At 37.3% G+C, this 22,121-nt stretch overlaps 1 protein-coding gene across 3 annotated transcripts in view; it reads right to left on the reverse strand.

Annotated features, from left to right (window-relative positions):
- Window positions 1-329: 329 nt before the first annotated feature.
- Window positions 330-22,121, reverse strand: part of sgsm1a (small G protein signaling modulator 1a) — a 31,293-nt gene continuing 9,501 nt past the window's right edge. Inside the window, exons 4-26 of one of the 3 annotated variants that reach the window (XM_056746544.1) lie at window positions 16,810-16,972; window positions 15,913-16,065; window positions 15,741-15,808; window positions 14,887-15,032; window positions 12,747-12,884; window positions 12,221-12,345; window positions 11,829-11,896; window positions 11,048-11,211; window positions 10,022-10,151; window positions 9,664-9,828; window positions 8,972-9,098; window positions 8,782-8,846; window positions 8,513-8,658; window positions 6,774-6,902; window positions 6,360-6,542; window positions 5,542-5,613; window positions 4,423-5,295; window positions 4,211-4,335; window positions 4,049-4,131; window positions 3,811-3,920; window positions 3,202-3,298; window positions 2,645-2,812; window positions 330-2,290 (exon numbers count right to left, since the gene is read on the reverse strand). In XM_056746544.1, the coding sequence (XP_056602522.1) occupies window positions 2,202-2,290; window positions 2,645-2,812; window positions 3,202-3,298; window positions 3,811-3,920; window positions 4,049-4,131; window positions 4,211-4,335; window positions 4,423-5,295; window positions 5,542-5,613; window positions 6,360-6,542; window positions 6,774-6,902; window positions 8,513-8,658; window positions 8,782-8,846; window positions 8,972-9,098; window positions 9,664-9,828; window positions 10,022-10,151; window positions 11,048-11,211; window positions 11,829-11,896; window positions 12,221-12,345; window positions 12,747-12,884; window positions 14,887-15,032; window positions 15,741-15,808; window positions 15,913-16,065; window positions 16,810-16,972 (3,587 nt within the window). In that variant the 3' untranslated portion in view covers window positions 330-2,201. The remainder of the gene's footprint in view (window positions 2,291-2,644; window positions 2,813-3,201; window positions 3,299-3,810; window positions 3,921-4,048; window positions 4,132-4,210; window positions 4,336-4,422; window positions 5,296-5,541; window positions 5,614-6,359; window positions 6,543-6,773; window positions 6,903-8,512; window positions 8,659-8,781; window positions 8,847-8,971; window positions 9,099-9,663; window positions 9,829-10,021; window positions 10,152-11,047; window positions 11,212-11,828; window positions 11,897-12,220; window positions 12,346-12,746; window positions 12,885-14,886; window positions 15,033-15,740; window positions 15,809-15,912; window positions 16,066-16,809; window positions 16,973-22,121) is intronic. The other 2 variants (XM_056746545.1, XM_056746546.1) reach the window with 2 other exon arrangements.

Raw genomic sequence — 22,121 nt, forward strand, 5'->3', positions numbered from 1 at the left:
CCAAATATTATCTAAATTAAATTATTTATGATACTATTATGTGTCATATTAAACCCCCCTTGTGAAAGGGATGGACAAATTCATGCAAGGATTAGGATACTGGTTTGACAAAAACATTCAGTGATGCAAATAATGGTGCAAATAATACACAAATTATTAATAAATTGTCTTTTTTTATAATAGTCATACATATATATATAATTAAAAGTTAAATTATATTGTTTTGGTGTTAGTCTCTCAATGATGGACATTCAGGCACAACAAGATTCCAACCTTTTTAAAACATTGCCTACAGGCGCAGAAATATTATTAGATTTGTTGGAAAAATAACAATTCCATTTTATTTTATTTTCCAACCAATACATATACCATTTAATATACATTTAGAATGTAACACTTTTTTATAATAATGGTCCACAGTGTTGCATAACATAAAAAGCAGAGACAAAATGCATACATTCAGATTTAAATAAATATACAGTATGTATGTAACAACAGACTCAGAATGTAGAAATAAACGGACTGCTTTAAGAACACATTTTGGTAATTGATAAATCAGACAGAAGCAATGCAGGACAATAATAAAACACTGCTCATATCTGAACACACTAAGATTAAATATGAATGAAACCCAGACGTATACTGCAAACAGGTGGTTTCTAAAATACAATTATAACATATCTGTACGTCATTAATTTGTTGCACTTTCACTTTTCATACCTGAAATATCATGTTAGCCATATTACTTATCCGACCTCTAATTTTACTGGTCCGCTCATAGGATCAATACTTCATTGTGTTACTAGGTATTGAAATAAATGTTATGCTAATGCAAAAAGAGGGCAGAGCTACGGCAAAGGAAAGTGTGGTTGAACGATCAATTCAAATAAGACATAAATAAGAACATGATGATTTTATTTTGTCTAAATATCAAATGTCTATTCTAAAATAGTTCACGGATCACACTGCAGTTAATAATATAGATTCTTTCCATATAATAAATATAGCAATAATATAGCAATTTTTCTGTACAGTTCACAAACAGCAGGAATACATCAAGCAGACAAGGCCTCGCAGTAGTGATTGTGATAAATCCACACACACTCACAAACAAACACATTCAAGCACAGATTTTTTTTAAAACAATCTAAATGCCAAAGGTGATTGAAAGCGTAAGACTATTGCACTGAAACACAGTACGGACTCAAACATTACAGAAAATATGGATGTTCTTAATCAATTCTGGTCAATTCAAATACAAAGAGAAAACACATTGTTTGTGTTCCTTGTGAACATAATGTGCGATAAAATAACCTGATTTGATTCAGTGTAACAACTCACAGTATTAGACAATGGTTTAGCAAAAAACGGTCAGAACACTGAACTGAAGCAGAACACTGAACTGAAAGCAGAGTGACCCCTACTGCCACAGGACAGTAACTGATAATAAGTGGCAAATCAGAATACAGAATACTAACAAAGTGGGCAGGTTTACATGAGCTGGTCACACTAAAATAAGCATGCAAAAAAAACATCCCCACTTTCTTCAGACCCGACAGTCTGATTTGAATAAATAGTTCATAATTACAAGTACTTTAAAATGCCTACTTCCAAATCAAAGTTTCTCTTTCAGTTTAAGTTCATATTCTTGTAAACTATTAAAACTGGTTAGTCAGTGAGATTGAGATGTAGAGTTCACCAACCCTTTGGTACACAGCAAAAGAAGACAATGCTACAAATATGCATGCTGTCTTACTCTCCCACATGTATGCATATGAATGGAAGTGACCTGACCACAGAATCTACTGTGAGAGCCCCTTAAAAATAAAACAAATCAGACCAAAACGTCTAAGGAAACTGTAAGTCACCAGCGTACGATTATCAATGTATTTTAGAGAGACACAATGTAAAATCCTGTGTCACGGAGTGAATCATCATCATCTCATGAGCAGCATAAAATTATTCATAAAGTTTTATGTACTGTGACTGATGTTCAGTTAAACCTGACAAGAGAGCCAGATGGCTCTATAAAAGAACTGCACACTGACTGATTTCAGGTTGAGCAGGATTTTTAGCATTAGCAATGCTATAATACCTACCCATATACTTTTCGTTCAATAAGATTTGGCCAAATGTTTCCCATTGTTTTGTGAAGGGGCTGATGGGATACGTGAGTAAGAACAGATGTGAGACATTTGGAATTACTTGTTCTCTATAAGTGTCTGCACTTTGCACACCAGATCACGTGCCAGAGTCAGAACTTGCTTGATATTGTGATGCTCAGCCATTTCTGAAAAAAGACACAATATTTAAATAAACTGCGTATATCAATTATTTAAAAAAGAATGGATAAAATAATACAGTATTGTTATGTTGTTCAGCTACAATCAACACAAAGCAAACAGATCAGCAGATGTTTCGACTAACAAGCTGTCAATGTCAATGCAACTGTTCATTTCAATTTGACTAGTAGATTACACAGCCATTTTACAATCTTGTTGTTGCCAAGGCCTTTGCACAACTTTGCTTGTGTTTTAATTTCCTGTTTTTATGGGATGTGAATATCAATTTTCATCTTTGCTGGAAAGGTTTTTGACCCTGAGGTGTAGTAGCAGGGTATATAATGAAAACAATATTTCTTTACCATTGAAAAACTTGATGATGTCTGTGAAGTCCATGTTGTTTTCTAGAATGATGTCTCTGTATATCTCCACCAGCGAGAGGGCGATGAAGAGCACAAAATGGCTGGAGGAGACAGCCTTGGCAGCCCAGATGACCTCCCAAACCGCAAACACATCATCATATACCAACTCTAAGGATTTAAAACACAACAGTGGGGAAAGGCTACAGTGTTTTTGTTCATTTATGAACCATGCTTTCATATATACACAATGCATAACTTGGGCGGTCTATATTAACAGCAGGGGGAGCTGTAATCTCTGAATTGCTTTTTCAGAGTAGAATTGGCAAAAACTCCATTTTGAACAGTCATTTTTATTCTTTCTTTTCTTTCTTTTTTTTAAATTATATACATACATACATAATATGTATATATGTCCTTCAGATCTTGAGTAAAATGATACTGGAGAATTATTTGCAGACCATTCTTCTACTGTCACATGCATAAACTGCGCTTTTTTGTTGAAGGATTAAATTTATGTTTTATTAGTTTTTTCTAGGTTTTTGTCAGAGAAACATTACCTCTTTTAAAGTCCAGTAGAAACCAGCGATAGCAGAAGTAGAAGTGTGTGTAATCACCATTTTGATGCATCAACTCAAACAACTCTGCATCTAAAATCTGAATACACAGAGAACGTACACCTGTATCCACATACTAGTAAAACATTATTAATAGGATCTGAAATGCACTGCCCTATAATGCTAAAATAAGACATCTTGATATCGCTGCTGTCCTTCTGAAACGTTGTACAGTATCTCCATATTTTTGTGATTTTTATTTTTGGCCCTTTCTGTTGTGTTTTGCAAATATCTAACCAATAAAATGTATTAAAAAGTGCTTTTCAACTTTGATAACACAGTGTGTAATCATTAAAAAGTTAAGTGTTTTTCCATTTCCTGAAATTGGGACATGCAAGGTTTCAGAAGGACAGAAACGATATATTGAAATAAAGAGTTTATATATTTCAATAAATGGAAAGTGGCAATTCCTTACGTAAAAGGTAATATATTGTAATATATTTAGAATGTATTCATCTGTATTAAATTAGTGTATAGTAAGTTATTTAATATATTAATATACTGGAAAATATATTTTCTTAGGGTGTAATATTCGGAAAGTGGATGTTTGACCTGGATGAGGGATCTCATGTTGGCAAAATGGGTATCCATGGCACCTCCATGGGGAAAGTTTTGATTCATCCTTTTCATTAGTTCAGTAAAACAACTAAAAGCCATTGCCTCTGAAAAATGATTAAAAAGAACTGAATTGAAACAGCAAAACATACTTGGGACTTGCTTAGTTTGTTTAAAAAACAGTGGCATGAACTCAAAGGACACACACATGTATCTTTCACAACAACAAACTCACCATCATCTAGAATAACAAGTAAAGGAGCTAGTAGGTCACACATGCCCTGGACATATCCGATTTCAAGGTGTTGCCAAACATAACTGTAGAAAGAATATTATTATATCAGAACATATGATCACTTCTACAACCGACCAATAAAAAAGGGAGAATCTGTTTTACCTGCACATAATATTGCGCAGTTTCTCCAGGTTAGCAGGTGTGAAGTAGCAGTAATTTCGGTCACAGCGCTGAACATCTTTATCAATGCGATGCAGGTTCAGAGTGTACATGTCCAAAAGCTCTTGCTGCAATAACATACACAAACAGATATACACAAGTGTCGTATGAACATGACTACTATTTTCACATCAAAATCTTAGAGATGTGCTTACAGAATATGTGGTCCCTACTGAGGAAACTGGAGAGATAACTTCGTTCTTCTCCGCGTTCACTGTGAGTGAATCAAACTGAGGGCAGATATTCTCCATCCCCGGCTCTTCAGACAGGAGAGAAACCCGTTCTTCTGGGCTGGTCTTCTCCTCCAGCCCGAGGTGCAGTAAGGGCACAACTGTCTGCACACTTGTCTTGGATGGAGACTTCCAGGCCATGCAAACATTAGCTGTAGGAATGTCCTCCATTTCGATGGCAGAGGGAGACTCGTCTGATTCGTCTGGGGCTTGGACTTTACTCATCTCTCTTCTGCTGAAAGCCTCCTGCACCAATGGGACGACAGTCTCTTCCACCACCGGTGCCGTCCTGTCTTTGTTTGTGGTCTTCTTTTGAACAATCTTCTCGTGTGGTTCAGCAGCAGTCGATTTGAATGCCCTTTGTGACTCTTTAACACTGATTTTGTCTTCTCTCGACACCTCAGAGTTCATTTCCACCTCATTTTCATCCATCTTTTTCTGTGTTGCTTTTAAAACCTCTTGCTGCATTCGCTGTGTCTGGATTTCCCTATCTAAAGCACCCATTTCCATTTTGGTGAAGTCACTTTGATCTGCATTTTGATTGGGCTTTGTTGGGCTGTGTGCCGATGCGGGCAGCTGTAGCGCTTTGAGGTTTGGTTCGTGTAACCCGCTGTCCTCTGTGCTTATCGAATCCGACTGGCCAGATGTAACGGAGAAGTTTCTGGAAGAGGGGTGACCCGAGTCTGGAGAACTCGTGCCGTTCTGGGATGTTCCGTTTGAGATTTTGGGGACCTGTTTGACACCTTCGCTCTTGGGCTCTGTTTCGAACTGGTCCACCTCTTCGACGGACTCAAAGACCTGAAAGAACAAGCCAAAGGGAAGAAGACTACTCCAAGGAAAGGGGTTTTGGGAAGTGAAGAACTACCAGGAATGAATGCGAGGGTGACGGATATTAGTGAAGGAGGGGCACTGTTTGTATCGCAATTAATATTCAATGAAATAAACGGAGAGAAATGTTTTTAGAGAATTTTTTTTAGAAATGTTAACTTGCTTAAACACAAATATTAATTTATTTGTGACATTACAGGTTGGTCTCAGGTTTACCTGTGTGCTGCTGCTGGAGTCACTCTGCAACCTGGAATCTCTTTGTCGGCCTGAAGTACAACTTTGTGAAGACTTAAACATACACACAACATAGCATTTGTTAATCCAGCATACAACCGCGAAAAAAATCCAGTTCATTCCAAATTTTAATTTAATCTTTCCAGTCCAGTGTAAATCAAACCTCAGGAGTGACAAAGTCATCCAACAGCAATGTGAAAGACACCATGACATCATGACAAGACACATGAAAACTGTGATCAAAATCAAGGTAATCAGATATTTTTATTCACTTTCCTAAATAAGTGTAAAAATATTACTGTACATTTTTTATTTGTAGTTAAGAGGTCTGAAAAATTACAGAGCATATTTTCTGTTATTTATATATCTGTAGTTTCTCCCGTTTATATTTTCTTCGATTAAGTGCAAATAGAAACAATATTTTTATTTGAAATTTGCGAGAAAAAGTGTTAGTAGTTCAAAGAATGAAACTATTTTATTATCAATGGAGTTTGGGTTCCTCGCAACAGGGCATTGTTGGCTGGCTTGCTGACCGGGAGACTGCATTTATTAGATATTATTTACTAGAATGATCTTGCTTGTTCTATAAACACCATACACTGTGCTGTGTTTTACATTTTCTGTGTTTTTCAGTTATTCTCATGTAAAGCTGCTTTGGAACTGTCCAGATTGTAAAAAGCGCTATATAAATAAAATTGAATTGAAAAATATGAATATATAGACACCCATCTATAAAAATATATATACTGTATATTCAGAGAATAGCAATACATTCTGTTCTTTTAAAGTTTCTCCCTCACCTCATTACTGATAGTGGAGTCTCTGTGCAATATTCTTGGTGTGCTGCCGTCCATACTTGCACCAGAAGAACACTTGGCTAAAGCCACGGCGTGCTGTTCTTTCTCTCTCTGCTTAACAATGGCCTCACAGCCCAGCCACTCGCTCATGGTCTGCTCATAGCACGCTCGCATCTGCTCATCCACCTGTGAAGGTCAGAGTTTTAGCCAACACAAAGATAAGGTTATCTTAAAAATGAAAGCCATTTGAAAACAGTAGCAAAAGGGCTTTGCTTCCCAGGCCATCTGAAATCCAATTAACCTTAACCATTGATTTAAAATGTAAGTCAAGCTGACAGTGTTTGCCATATTCCACTAATCCTCAGCAATCGTTGGAAATCTTACACAGTGTTTTGAAGTGAACTAATAAAGGCAAACCTCTTTTCTCTCTGCCTCAGACATCCCAAATTGGTAATGACCCAGCAGGAAAGGCCAGACTTCCTTACGCAAAGACGGTTCAACTCCACCAAAATAAACAAGCCGCAGAAGCTCCTTTTCCTCACAGGACTGCAAATCAAACAGCACAAATATACATGACAACGAGGGGTTTGTCCATGTTAACCTAAAAATAATTTCATCATTATTTATCCAGCCTCAAATTCTGTATTGTTGTGGAATAAGATATTTTGAGAAATGTTTCAGTGGTTTTGTATTCATAAAATGGAAGTCAATTGGGGCCAATGTTGTTTGGTTACCAATGTTCTTACAAGATCCCATTTTCAACTTTAAGTTGGTGTGTGATGTTGCTGTTAAAGCATAAATAATACCTGCAAAATGATAAAGCTCAAAGTTTAGTGCCAAGCGAGATATTGTCTTTAAGAGAATTCACTTTTCAAGGACTACAGAGAACTGCAGGAATCAGACGACAGCCCTCTACTTCCCGGGTACATGATGTCACTATTCCGAGTGCTTTTATTACCATCCGTCCAAAGGAATACGCCAAAATAGGGGCGAGGCCTTCCTTAGAGAAGAGGAAGAGCCACTGGAGTAAGGTTTTGTTATCAGAGATGAGATCGTAAACATTCGACTGAGCCACGAAATAACAGCTTCCATGATTCCATGAGCTTTTCTGTGTAATACACTGATATTGTGTGTGTGCGCATACCTCTAAAACACTTCTATGAAACATCCTTTGAAGTCCTGCTTGCAAATGTTTCCTTGTCAATCTGCTTGTTTTATTATCCAACACGGGTCCAATATAAAAAGGCAAAACTAATGCTTCTGTTATTAGTGTTAATTTAACCGGTCTGACGCCATTCAGTTGTCATTTCCCTCGCCATAGTAGAAACATTTTTTGATCTCTAACAAAGATTAACATTTGCACGTGCACTAGCAGATCTCTGTTACACTTCGATCAATCCGTATGTTATTAACAGATGAAGAGAAGTTGACGCCATTGTTACTGTTTATTGCTAAAAGCCAAGGTTTAAGAGTGGGACCGACCAATCACTGAGAAGAGGAAACTCGCTGATATTGTATGAGAGGGACATCCTCACACACTCTAAGAGGGGAACCAATCACAACAGACCTAGTCAGCTTAACCAATCAGAGCGTTTCGGAAGGAGGGACTTTATATAGACCAGAAGAAATCCTATCGTTTTGTTAGAAGGACAGCGGTGAACCAAAGAATTAAAATATGTGAAATATAAAGTGTTTTTTTAAATTAGAAACATGAACATCCATTGTTAAATAGCAAAAAAACATAATCAAAGCCTCAAAAACAGCAAAAGATTGGCTCCTTTAAAATATCATATTTTGTGTCCTACAGTACAATCTAGACTCTAGATCTCTAGATATGAATACATTTTTAACCTTTTATTATATTATTTGCCCAACATACATACATAGAGTTGTGAACTCCATAGATTGCCTGTTTGTCAGTACAGATAGGTGGAATAGTAGGTCATTTTCTATTGATTTTATGCTCTGCAAACGTTTCATTTCAAGTCGCTGCTCCGGAACAGAGTCTCTGAGCATTAGTCACCCAAACATATTGTTTATGCGATGCTACCACGATAACTGATTAGGGACAAATGAATATGAATGAGTGTCTGGCACAGCCGCTCATTTAAATATGTCTGTGTTGCTGGAGAACAGGCTTGTGTGTGTGCGCTTACACTGCAGTCCTGAAGAAACTTCATCCACACTGCCGTCGTGAGTCCTTTGTAACCATCGGTGGGCACATCTGGCTCCACGATAGCGTGATTGACAAGGCCAGACAAGTGAGTGCGTACCGTGGACAGGTGGCGACAGTACGCCAGCCCTGACAGCAACAAAAATATGAGTGTGATTGATGGAGAGACACACTTGGCTTTGTAAAGGTCATATTTTGTAGAAGTAAATGCAATATTTGGTGTGGGATTTTAAATACAAAGCAAATACAAACATCCATAGAATGCCCTGGAGATGATTTGGGACTTCATATTGTCGCATAGCAACTTCAGAGGGGCCCTGCAGATGAGATTACATCTTAATATTTTATAAATCTCTTCTTACAGACCACTTTTTCTGTCGTCTATCATAAAAAAACACTATCTTGCATTTTAACGACTACTATTGTTGGTTGGACATGATACCTCTCATGATTGCAGCCATTGGGTGGTCCTCCATCAGAGAAACTACTCTGGGAGCAAGAAGAACAGGATGATTTCCTTGGTGTGGGATGCCACATGTTTGCTCCCTGATCCATCAACTCTGGCCCCACTGCCACATATAAAAAGATATTATGTTATGAATTATGTTCTGAACATTTGGTTACAGAAAGGAGCATATGTAGCCACAAGCAGAACAGCAGCACTCATGATCAAACCCATCTAGTAAAATCAAACGATTTATCATGATTAATCACAGTTACAATAAAAGTTTTGTGTTTATTTAATATATGTGTACTGCCCATATTCATTTTGTATTTCTAAATACACATACACATTCTGTACATTTTAGGAAATATTTATATGTTTTTTTTTAATATTTACCAATATCTTAAATTATATTTATTTTTAGATTTGAGATTTTTCTTAAATATATTCATGCATGTGAATACAAAATGGATATGCACAGTACACAGACATATATTATGTAAACACAAACTTTTACTCTGAATGCGATTAATCGCAATGAATCCTTTGACAGAGCTAATTACAATACCAAAGCGATAGTCTAAGCGATTGAAGATGAAAAAGCAATAAAAGTGGGCAAAAACAAGCTTGGAGGTGACGCGACAGACAGATATACGAGCACGTGAATGAGAGATGACGGGGAGAATTACAGCTGGACTTTTGGGAGGATGCAGACTCTCTCGGGCATCTGCGGTAGCCGTTTGGCATCACCAGCGTCTGGCATTTAGGAGGCCACCCCCCCCTTGAGTTCAGAGAGAGAGACTGACCCTGGAGGGTAGTACCCAGAGAGAGCTGGGAGGACTGGGTAACAGTCACTGTAATGAATCAGTCAGAATATCTCTATAAAATCACATCAGGACAGCAATGGGATGCTTATGTTGGTACATACACAGTAAATGGATAAACAAAAATAACATGGACATGGAACAGCCTTAATCATCCAGTTTTTCAAGTTTTTGATAATATTTGTATCATGATATAAAAGCTACGATATTGTAGTTGTCTCACCGAATTCTGATTTGCTGTTTGGGAACACAATGCGGAAGACGTAATCAGTTGCCTCTTCCTCTTCTTTGTCCGAGACAGAGTCTGAAGATCCCTGTGTACATCTCTTCTTTAGTTTAGGAAATACTTTGCCCTGGAACAAGACGAGAACATCAATCTATTAGAGGGCTGTCAAACGATTAATCGCATTTAGAGTAAAAGTTTGTATTTATATAATATGTGTCTGTGCATATTCATTTTGCATTTATAAAAACATACACATCCATGCATATATTTAAGAAAATAGAAATATGCATAAATACACGTAAATATTTCCTAAATATATATATGCATGTATGTGTTTATAATTGTATGTGTTTAAAATGAATATGCACAATACACAGACATACAGTATATTATGAAACAAACTTTTGTTTTGCATGCGATTAATCGTTTGACAGCCTTACACCGAATAAATGAAAGTCGCAGTAATAAATATAAACAACCATGAAATGAAAATTACAGGCAGCGGAGGATTGTAATGAATTGCAAAATTTTTACATGTATTAATCGTAAAATTATATGGTAAGAATTTTCTAATCATCTACAGAAACCAAAACAATCCATTTTCTTTATTTGTCTTAGTAAGATGAAACTCTAACAAGGATAATGAATTCACATTCTGCGTGTGGTATGTAAGCAAAAAAAAACTGCTAAGATGTTTGTGTGCAGATTCTAGTGATCATGACAGCAATCATTTATCAAACGACAATCAAGTAAATATTCAACAGCAGCTGAGTTTTCTTTTGGCCTTGTAAAGCACTGATTCTGAAGGCTCGGTTGCAATGTTGAAGCAGTACAGAATTGTCTCAAAAAATACACCAGATTTGGGTACTCTGCTGAATGTTCTACAAACCATCATTCAGAAAATGGGGAACTTTCATCATTATCTGACTTGCATATTTCTATTTGTAAATCGGGTTTGTGCTTCTTATTTAGAAGTTAGATGTGAGCCTGTGTATATTAAGTATATTAAATGTTATTGCCAACCTTCCCTCTCTGGGACCAAAGTGGAGGGTCCAGCTGGCCGTGCGGCAGCAGACCATTTTCAAGACAGGAGAGAAACTGAAGAAGGTGACCACCGCGAGGAAAACGAAGTGGAGGTCTTTGGATCCCATCTTTACTAACCAGAACCACTGTTCCACCGAAGTCCACTGCAGAAGAATACATATATAAACAGAATACAAAGTAAACATATAGAAAAATACTGTGACTAAAATGTGTGACGTATATCTACATTGGAAATGCTCCCTCAATCCCAAATCACCCTCAAACCCTCCAATATAAGAAGTCATGACCAAGTGTGTACTAAAAGACTTTAATTCCCATTATTAGCTCATTTTAATCTGATACAGATCCCCTTTAAATTCTCATCTCGCTTCACAAGTAATTAAGTTACTCATTAATTCTGTGCCTTCTCTTCAGTCTGCTGATCTTCTGATTGGATGAATATGAAGTACATTAGAGGAAAATTGATGAGCAAATTTGAGTACACACAAGGGGTTTAACAAAGGACACTTGATACAGATTCATCTTCAAATGTTTATCTTTTGCAACACGGTAGGGTCTCTAAATGCTGTAGAATTTCTAACTATCACTATCTATATATCACTAACTATAAACTATCTATGTATCACTGGTGGTATATACGCAAAGCGTTACTTATTGAGTTTTCAAATAAACGGTCAGCATTATGGACTATTTACATTTACCAAATGTTGTGTCGTTTTGTTATATCGTCTTTCAAGGTTTACTTGTGAGTGTAACTCACCCTGCTGATGACAGTGCAAGTACACAATCTCCTCCAGGCGGATAGTCATGGCGTAGTCCCAGTACACACTGCGGGTAACCAGGTTAAATTCTTAGTCACGTAACTAAAAGAACCGTATGAGTAATAAACCTTCAGCATTGGGCCTCATGCAAAAAAACATGGTTTGGAAACTTAAATGAACACTTTCCTTTGGAGATTAAAACTTTGTTATTAGCACAATGAAATTCCTATGTAGAAAGCTCCTAGAACAAACCAATTACAAAAATCTGAACTTGCATACGATTGTTTTCATCTGTTTCAAAGTGCCACATGGCAGAGGCACTGAACCAACTTTCCAACCTTCCATAATAATTTATTCTATCTTAATAATTAAAAACATGCTTTGAGTCAACCTCCTCTCATAGTCGAGATCTCCCATGGAGCCGTTCATTAGCTGATTTGGCGTCCATTTCAGAGTCATGCTGTCAGCCGTCTGGTGCAAAGAGAGGTATCCTGGGATTGCTTCCATATCGTCCCTCTAACAGTAGACAGCATTAACAAACAATAACAACCTTAATTAAAAAATGTGATTTCAACAACTGAAATGAATGTGTTACATTCATTTTTGCTTTCTTTCTAAATGAGGGACATTTAACATTTGACCCCCCATGTGTCTAGAAAGAGCATCGACCCTGTGATATACTGTAATTGCAAGAAACTAAAAGTTTAGCCTATAATAGAATATGTAATGACAATAATTTTATTTTGTTATGATTTCAACATCACAAAAGTATTTAAATAATCATCATTGATATGCCATATGGTGATTGCTTGGTTGCTTTTTTATATTCTTTTTTTACAAAACTTAAATTAAGATCAAACAATAATTGGCTTCTAGTTAAAGGGATAAGGTTAAATAATGCAGTTGCTTTTATTTACCGGCTGCACCAGCACGTTATTTTTGCCGAACAGGAGGGTCGCTCTGGAATTCTGATGAAGAGACTCTACATAGTCCCGTGCAGAGGGTGAAGGAGACGATCTTTCATCCATACTGCTACTGGAGTGTCTCTTCTGAATCTGAATGCACACATATACAAATACAATACTATAATACTGCAAAACTATAACCAAAACATCACATAAAAGGTGTTGTGTGTCATATTTTGGATGATCTATTCATTAACAGAAATGCAAGATAATATACATAACTATGTGTATAAAGACCTTACACAATGAAGCGTTATGTCTTTATTATCTTAGAATGAGCTATTTCTATCTACGTACACAGTGGGTCCCCTTGTATGGTATTCGCCATGTTGTTTCTACAGTAGCCCTAAATGGACAAACTGCTTTACAGAGTGTGTTTCGTAAATACGCTATCTCCTTCGGCAAAGAAGCAAAAACGTGACGACATCTTAGTCCTGTCAGCCGCCATGGTGCTTTAAAATTGAGGGGTTGAGTGAGCCGTAGGTTCCAATTCGTAATCTCATGATGCCGCTAAATTTCATACACTGGACCTTTAAAGACTGATGACACCAGACAATGTTCACTAATTTTATAATAGATTGTTATCAGACATATTTATCATAGTTACAGTCATGCATTGGTCACATATCCTATAGGTTTACTATCTCTGTCTAAAGGGTGGAGAAATGCATCCCCCCGAGCTGAATCATTACAAGTTTACAGTGCTTAGTTCAACGTCTCCGCCGTCATGTATCAAAAAGGCACTCAGGAACCTCGCGGTTACAGCTCAATAGTTAATATTCTTTATCAAAAGTCACCAGGAAACGAGCGTGAAAAAACATGCACCGTGTTCCCTGCTGTTGTGTGGGTGTGTTGGAGATGGCCAGAGAGGGTGATCAGTCAGGATTCTGACGGCTGTGTGTGATAATGGAGCTGGGTAATGATGTGAAGTGTGTCTTTGAGTAGAGGTTCAGTTTTTCCTCAGTAACAGCAGCCGTACTCTACTACACTGACCACAGCAGGACTCTCTTAAAATGCCTGGAGGCAGGCAAGTCCACAACACTAGTGTTGATCTTTCACCTGTAGCTCTAATTTTTTGAGACGCAGAAAATTGCGTCGTTGCTTCATGGATATTTTTTTTTTTTTGGCTAACGGTGCATAGAAACGACTCTTGATATTTAAATGACCCTTTATTAAGCGGTGTCATTTAATTTTAGTTGACCTTAAACAAGTTGAATTATTATGTCAGCTAAATGACTAATCTAGTAAAGGTTGACAATAAGAGAGCAGAATATTGAAAAACGAGCCTAATTGGTTGTCACTGCATATTGCGAATTCAATTGGACATGCAATTGACTGTGTTTAGAATTGAAGCTTTTCTTGACCCCTGACATTTTCTTCAGGCATGGTTTAAAAACATCAAATTAATTCTAAATGGCTTGAACCAAATGGCAAATCTAGAATGGCATGAATTTGTATTCTTCGTGTTCAATTGGGAAGTCTCTTTAAATCCTGCGTGGCGCTAATGTGTTTATGGACCACCATAGAAATGTACCTAAAAAAGTCATAAGTTATATAAAATATGTGACATGTTTACCTATTCTTTTCCTCAATTACACGCAACAAAGACATGGCTAGTATTTGTCATCTACATCTGTTCAATCACATTTGAGAATTTTTTTATTCATTTCTTGTAAAAAAAAAGTACTGAAAACGACAAATCTGTTATGTGGGTTGAAAAAAACATAATAATAAAACATGTTCATTTTGAATAATTATTAATATAAAATGTTTTAAACTTTGAAAACACAGGCCTGAACCTGGTACTTTTTTTAATTTGTCCTTCTAAATTGTTGTTTTATGCCAGCTTAAAACCAACAATCTTTACAACATCTTAATAGGTGAAGTAAATTACTTTTATACATTAGCAGCACCAACAAAAATCCCAAGGAAAAAACATTTTACTTAAAAAAAAAAACATTCCAGAATCACAGTGATAACGTTAAACTAGGATGGGAGAACGTATATTAATAAAGGAAAAATGGCACACATCCTCTTAAATACTGCCATTCAGGGTTTCCTCAGCATAGTTGTATAATCATATGTCACTCACACAAAGGGCGGGTCTCTTAATAGGGGAGTCTTGTCTGCAGTGGCCGCTGTGAATACGATGCCTTTGCACCAACTCATCGGCTGACGGATCTGTCCAGAAATGATCTGCTGTCTTCATTTTAGTGTACTCCAAAGCACAAGGACCCACTAATGAAGACAGAAGGAGGAGGAGAGTACAATACTCCATCAATACAAAAATGACACTGTAGAAAGGTTCAATAAAAGGAAGGAAGGAGGCGGGAACCGGCAAACATTTAAACATTTAATCAAATAATAACAAAGTAAAAGACAGCCGGCAGCCCCTCACAGCAACATAAACCCAGGCCTGGTCCTCTCTCATCGACAGTCAGGTCGCTCGTTCTCTTATGCTCCAGATCTCCTCGGTGATACGAGACCGGTGCGCGCACAGCTGACGCTCATTAATACTCACTCACCGGCCTCGACTCACGTTCTCGCCCCGCCTACTACACTACTGACACCCAACAACCTGTGGCTTTAAATGGATAATTCACCCCAAATAAAAAATTCCGGTCCCGCATATCTCACAGAGGAATTCGGGAGCATAAGAGGACGAGCGACGGGGCTGAACCGGGCCCGGACATGTGCTAAGTTTATATTTATGTTCTTTTGGTCTTTTACTTCCGTGTTATTGTTTGTTTATTTTGATTAAAGTGCCTTAAATGTTCGCCGGTTCCCGCCTCCTTCCTTCCTTTTAATGAACCTTGTTACATTCTTCCACTGAACGTAAAACATTTGAAATAGCACATGGTATGGTAAATTACATCAGAATTTTTACGTTTGAGTGCACTTTCCCCTACAGAATAACGATGATGATGATAAAGATATCATGTGTACCTAACAAAGAGGCGAGGATCGGGCCATCCACAGGGTCCATTAGGATGGCTTCTTTCTCATAAAACTTGCTGAAACAACATGGACACTAGCTAAGAAACCGAATCTATGTTGGTTGTGCCTAAAAACTATACAGACTTGTATTCTCTTCATATCACTTTCCCAACTCTCTCACCTGCTGTTTTCCACCAGGTAAAGCACAATCTTGTCCAGCACCTTTTCGATGAGTGAGGTGTGGATCCACACGTGTCTGGCAGCCTGAGGAGTAAAGTTTGGAAACCTGGGCATCTTACGAGAACTCTCGCTGTATGACAAAGACTGGCTTCGCCTTAAAAGTAAACAGCAGAGGACAAAATAAGGGCTTTAATTGTGCCTGAATAAACATTTAACACAATTCCAATGTAGCGTTAATTCAGCAAAAAGATATACCCCAATTTCCATCCTCATGCCGTTTCAAACTTGCATACTTTTTTATCAGCGAATGATGTCAGAAGTAAAAGAGAATTTTCATTTTTGATTACAAATGTTGGTCCATTAGGTACCAATGAGTATAAATCCTAGCTGATCTATTCTACATCATACATTTATGGTGTACACAACACTAATATAGGTTAAATATTATGGTTTATGACTTTCTTTTTTCTGCAGAACACAAAAGATATTTTGAAGAACATTGGTAACCAAACAACATTAGCCCTCATTGACTCCCATTGTATGGACACAAAACCAAAGACAATTCCAAAAAATATATCTTCTTAAGTGATAGTTTACCAAAAAAATAAAATTCTGTCATCATTTAATCACCCTCTTGTCATTTCAAACCATTATGACTTTCTTCCGCCGATTGCAAAAGAAGATATTTTGAAGAAAGTTGGTAACCGAACACCACAGCCCCCTATTCACTTCTATTGTATTGACGCAAAACCAATGCAAGTGAATGGGGAACAGTTAACAAAATTTTTCTAATTAACTTCTTTGTGTTCTGCAGAATGTGTTCTGACGCTTTCAGTTTGATTTATTTTATACTGTACTGCAAGTGTGAATGTATGTCTGTCTCTCAGATCAGTCTCACTTGCTCTCAAAGACCAGCTCCAGCTCGTGGGCTTTTTTGCATAGCTCCTCAGCTGGAGGGAAACTCTTGGCCACTTTGGTGAAGAGCGCCGCTATCTTGTTGCTTCGTAGGAAACCAGCAGCTCTCCGCTTCAGACCATGAAGAATGCATGCTTCAACGGCAGCTGAACACATTTACGCACAGGGAAAATGGACATCAGCACAAAAATGAACCATTCCCTGTGAGCCATTTTAAAGGCTTAGGAGCATATGAACAACACGGATTGCAAAATAGTACAAAGTAACTACTCTGAACAATTTTCTTACAAAAATTACATTTTCATGTATATCTGAGTGTTTTCACAATCTTTATAATGGATAATGTAGGGTCATTTTGAGACAATGAATTATGGATATTCCTTATCAATAATAAGCAGCTCACAGTGTGTTTACCCATTTGATACACAGCTTACCAAATACGTAAATAAAGTACTCGTTTTATGTAACAAGATTGCCCATAATTAATTGTTTTACAACTCATTGGTGACATGCATTTGTTTAATGGTACATTGAGGTGTGATGATTCACAGATAGGAGAAAAAAGGAGAAAAACAAACACACTGTATACGTGGCATTGGCTGCAGACCTGTTATTGAGAGGCTCTCTCAGGACTAATCTTGTGAATCTGTTCGGATGGGGTCGGGGGGGGGAAGCCTGCGTAGCCATGGAAACCCTCACTGATGGAGTACTTGTGCTCACTGAAAGCTAAGCAGGGCCACATCAGCCTGTTGTCTCATGCTGTCTATGCCATCTCATCCATCCAATTTAACATTCACTCCAAAATTTTTGCCACTTTCCTCTTCCCTTTCGTTACGGTGACATTTTTTCCTTTTATTGCCGCTCTCTGTGAATGTCTCTGTTTTGTCATCAGTCCCTGTGTGACTGTCTTCGCTCCTTTGGCTCTGTTCTGATCTGGTTATAATCTCATTTTCAATCTCCTTCTCTTCTTGCAGCAGGCTGTCAATTCTTTATCCCCTCTTCTGTCTTCGTGTTAGTCTGTTACATTGCAAACTAAAGCATGTGAGAGACTGAGGATGGGTGGGTTAACTAGTGCAGCGGTCCCCACCCCGTTCTTGGAGGACCTCTCGACAGCACACATTTATTAGGGGATTGACAAAATGACACTTTGTACAGAGTTTTGTATGGTTCAATAATGCATTTTAGATAAGTTAAAATTACCATTTAACTTTAAAATACAATTACATAATGCATTCATTTGCAGATCCCACCGCCTAGTTTATTTTAAACATAAAATTTCAGTTTTTTTAAGAATAGAAATGCACAGATGCACATTCGACAGAGATGCACATTCAAACAAACACAGCAGGTGCTTTAATCTGACGCTTCTCTTTGACCACATGAAATGGATTCATGCAGAAGGGTGAACACAAATAAAATGAGAGAAAGCAGTGAAATGAATGCAGACGAAGCATAGACCACCAAACAAGTTCAAAGGTCTCATCAATTATCACTCTCATGAACAAAACAGCTAATGAGGTTGGGAAATGAAAGTTCTGCTTTCATTTGCCATGCCTAGTGTCTTTCCTATGTGACAAAGGTTTGCAGAATAAATGTGCCTTTCTTCTCTAAGAAATTTCAAACTGTAAAGAATTCAAAAGGGACTTAAACATCATGAAATGACATGAAATATGATAATATGACTTGTTCTTGCACCAGGTTTGACATTGTTGGCCATTTAATATTAAAATAAAATGCACAAATCAGACATCAACTTTTGGTCTTGGAATTTTTGTCTTTTCACAAAGCCATATGGCTTTAGAAATCTAACATAGCACTTACTCAATTCAATTAGATGTATTTGTTTCATAGCACTTCTCAAAATTTTGCTTTGTGGTAAAGCAGTATATACAGTATATAAAGTACAAATCACTAAACTGTATTCAATATTTTCCATGAAAAATAGCAGAACTACCCAAAAATGTGCAATGGCTTTTCTAACTGAGATCAAATATACATGGGGCCAAAAGATCGTAGTTAGACTGTTATATTAGAAGTGATACATGCCAAAGCATTAAACTGATAGCCGACCCAAATTATTTACTCACCCTCTAATCATTTCAAACCTGTATGACTTTCGTTCTTTTGCAGAACACAAAAGAAGATATTTTGATGAATGTTGATTAAGGAGTAGTTTAACTTAAAAATTTCTCCACATTCACTTTCCATAGTAATTTTTATTCCTATTAAGTCAATAAGGGGCAATTTTTCAAGTGAACTGCTCATTTAACTTCTGTTGCCGTTACCAACTTTCTTCAAAATATCTTCTTTGTGTTCTGCATTAGAACGAAAGACAAAAATGTTTGAAATGACAAGAGAGGACAGGATTTTCATTTTTGGATAAACTATCACCTTCAATTTAAAACCTAATGTCAGGAATATAGCACATATTAGTGCTACATTATTTGCAATCCTTTAAAAGTTTTTCTTTCTCCTTTCTGAATCTTGAAAGCTTCTGAATTCTGTTCTCACATCTTGTTCTCCCTCCCCTCCAAGTCATACAGATCTAAAAGACATCAGGGTCACCATGACAGATGTTTTTCTTTTGTGTTAACATTTCTCTCAAGCTAGTTTCCTTTATCATTTTGTTTTGTAGCTTTGTTTTTGCTTCTAAAGAATGATTTGTGACTAAACCCTCCTCGAGATTCGTGATGATCGTGATGCTGTATAAGCCTACATATATTCGCTTTTATTCCAACTCATTCCTTATTCAATACTTTTGAGTGCAAGAGACGCCGATGAAAAGGCAATGTGACGCATCGGTATGCAAGATAAAGGAAAGCAATCTTATAGCAATATCCAATAAACCAACAGAAACGATTTGCATGAAAGAAAACGAGTGAGACAGACGGAAAAAGAAAGATAGCATGTAGTAAAATATATTCAGAAGCAAGATTCATAACAACATGAAAGCCCAAAGATTCAAGCTTTCACAGGAAACGGCATAGGGAGCAGGCAGCCACCCCCAACCCTGATGTCAATTGCTCATTAAAAATGTAATCATACTGCTTGCATTACTGGCTGCTAATCACACTGCCACCGTGAGAACAGAGAGCAACGTAGATGGATACAAGCCTCTCCAGTGACCACTTTACACTGCATTTTTCTCAGGACTGTGCTATGTAATGTGGTAAAAGTGTGAAAGACAAACAACATGCCATCAAAGCCACAGGTAGACGAAATTAAGAGATGTCAGGCACAGAGAAGCATGCAGGGCTGTTAATCGCATCGGGCACATCTTCTGTAGTAAAAAATGTTGTGTTTACATTTCCATTGGCAGTGTGTAAACATTGCTGTAATCCAGATAGCTAATTACCCCCCTATGGGCAGCCAATAAAGTCTGGTTATTCTTCATTACCTCTCAGAGCCACTGAGTAAAGCACCAGTATTACAACAATATTACAGTAAGTTATTCGTTTTGGAAATATGATTAGGTGCTCATCATCTCTCTGTATCCCATTTGCTCTGATTCTGTTCAAGAGTGCCCACAGGAAAAATGTTTTATTGCTCAGAGGTTACCTCTATTTATTTTATGTAAGCTCTGAAGATTTAATTTCTTAGTTAAGAGAAACAATGAGAAATTATTTATATATTTCTCTAATGAGATATAGATACAGAAGAATGTAGTGGCTCAGGAAGACGTATTTTTGTATGCAAACCCCGGAAGCGAGTTAGCATTTCAAGACTTCCGCTTCCATCGCCCCAAAGTCTATGGGTTTTTTGAATGGGTATTTGTAAACGTCTGTGGCTAACAAAACCTGTAAATATTTTCACGTTAAATCTTTGACACAAAACAAACCAGTTATAATAAGCTTGGGATTTTTTAAACCTTTTGGTAGGGACATTAGATGTCATCGCACATATACAAATGATGCAACATGGGCACAAATGTATGAAATCATTGTAGGGGATTCATTCACAAAGTAATTGCTTACCAGGGAACACGTTTTTAGTAAAGTTTGAGAAAGTTGTCGGAGGATGGTGGGGGTGACTTTGATATCGAGCGACCACGGAGCAATCTGTTAATAGCCTCGGGTAAGCTTTATACTTGTATTTAGGCTTCAAAAACAGCAAAGATTTTGCTAATCTTTTCTAATCAGATGATCTTGATAGACAAAACGTGTAAACATCATGAACATTTGTTAGTCACAGATCTTATTTTTTCCGATCTTCCAAAGGTCTATGGGAAAAATACATAGGCTTTGGTTTTATGACATAAAAACTGGCAGTTATAACCCGCTCAAGATTTTTTAAAGCTTTATTGTGTCTTATAAACTCTGGTTGTTAACAAGCTGCAAAAAGTGACTACATACTTTGGCAGGGACATTTAACATCATCGCGCATCTAAATCTCACAAATAATGCAACATAGACACAATCCTCTTAAAATGTTAATAGATATTTAGTCACCAAGTAATTACCAGTGAACACGTTTTAAAAAACGTTGGCGTTGGTGACGTTAATATCAAATGCTTAAAAATGTGTTAAATGTGTTCAAAGTTGATCTACACCGGACTGTTTAGCTGCAGCTCCATGCTTTACTAGTAACTTCCAAAACTATTGAGAGGCTCCATGAACCGCCATTGCCGTAAAAAACATTGGCATCTTCGGAGGTGACGGGACACTCTCTCTACATGTCTTGTGAGGTATTTTCCAACCTGTGCTTATGTGCAGTAGCTCCGAGGAAAAAGTATTTTTAGAGCTATTTGAGCTTTAGAAACATAATTTATGTGTCACACATTACAGTCACCTACCGAATCCCATGGCTGCCACATTTTTGACATGAGTGTTAATTGTTATTCACATCTAAAGAAAGTAGCTTCATTCGCTTTTTACAAGGTTTTGTTGTTGCAAGCCTGATGAGAGATTCAGAAAAGAATAATTGCTGGGATGCAGAGAGGAAAATAAACACTCGATTTGCAAACCTGCAAGCGTTTGACCCCTCACAGAGATGTGCTGATTACATTTCTAGGCGGATGGTAAGACCGCCAGCCAACCTTGAGTTATTAAAGCTGTTTAGAATTTGTTCCAGTACTTGTGAATAATGCCAGACAGGATTAGAAAGATTGCATTAAACAGGTTGAATGTGACCTGCCGTTATTAATACCAACTCATTTATTCCGTTTATATTTCAGCCGATCATTAAACATCATGTCATGGTAGTACACTGATGTGTATTTGCACAGCGGTGGTGAATGCGCTTCTGTGTTGCACATGTGGAACAGAGACAATGTAATTATGTGGATGGTAATCAGAT

Source organism: Triplophysa dalaica, chromosome 4 (assembly GCF_015846415.1).
Source record: "Triplophysa dalaica isolate WHDGS20190420 chromosome 4, ASM1584641v1, whole genome shotgun sequence".
In the NCBI taxonomy this organism is placed as follows: domain Eukaryota; kingdom Metazoa; phylum Chordata; class Actinopteri; order Cypriniformes; family Nemacheilidae; genus Triplophysa; species Triplophysa dalaica.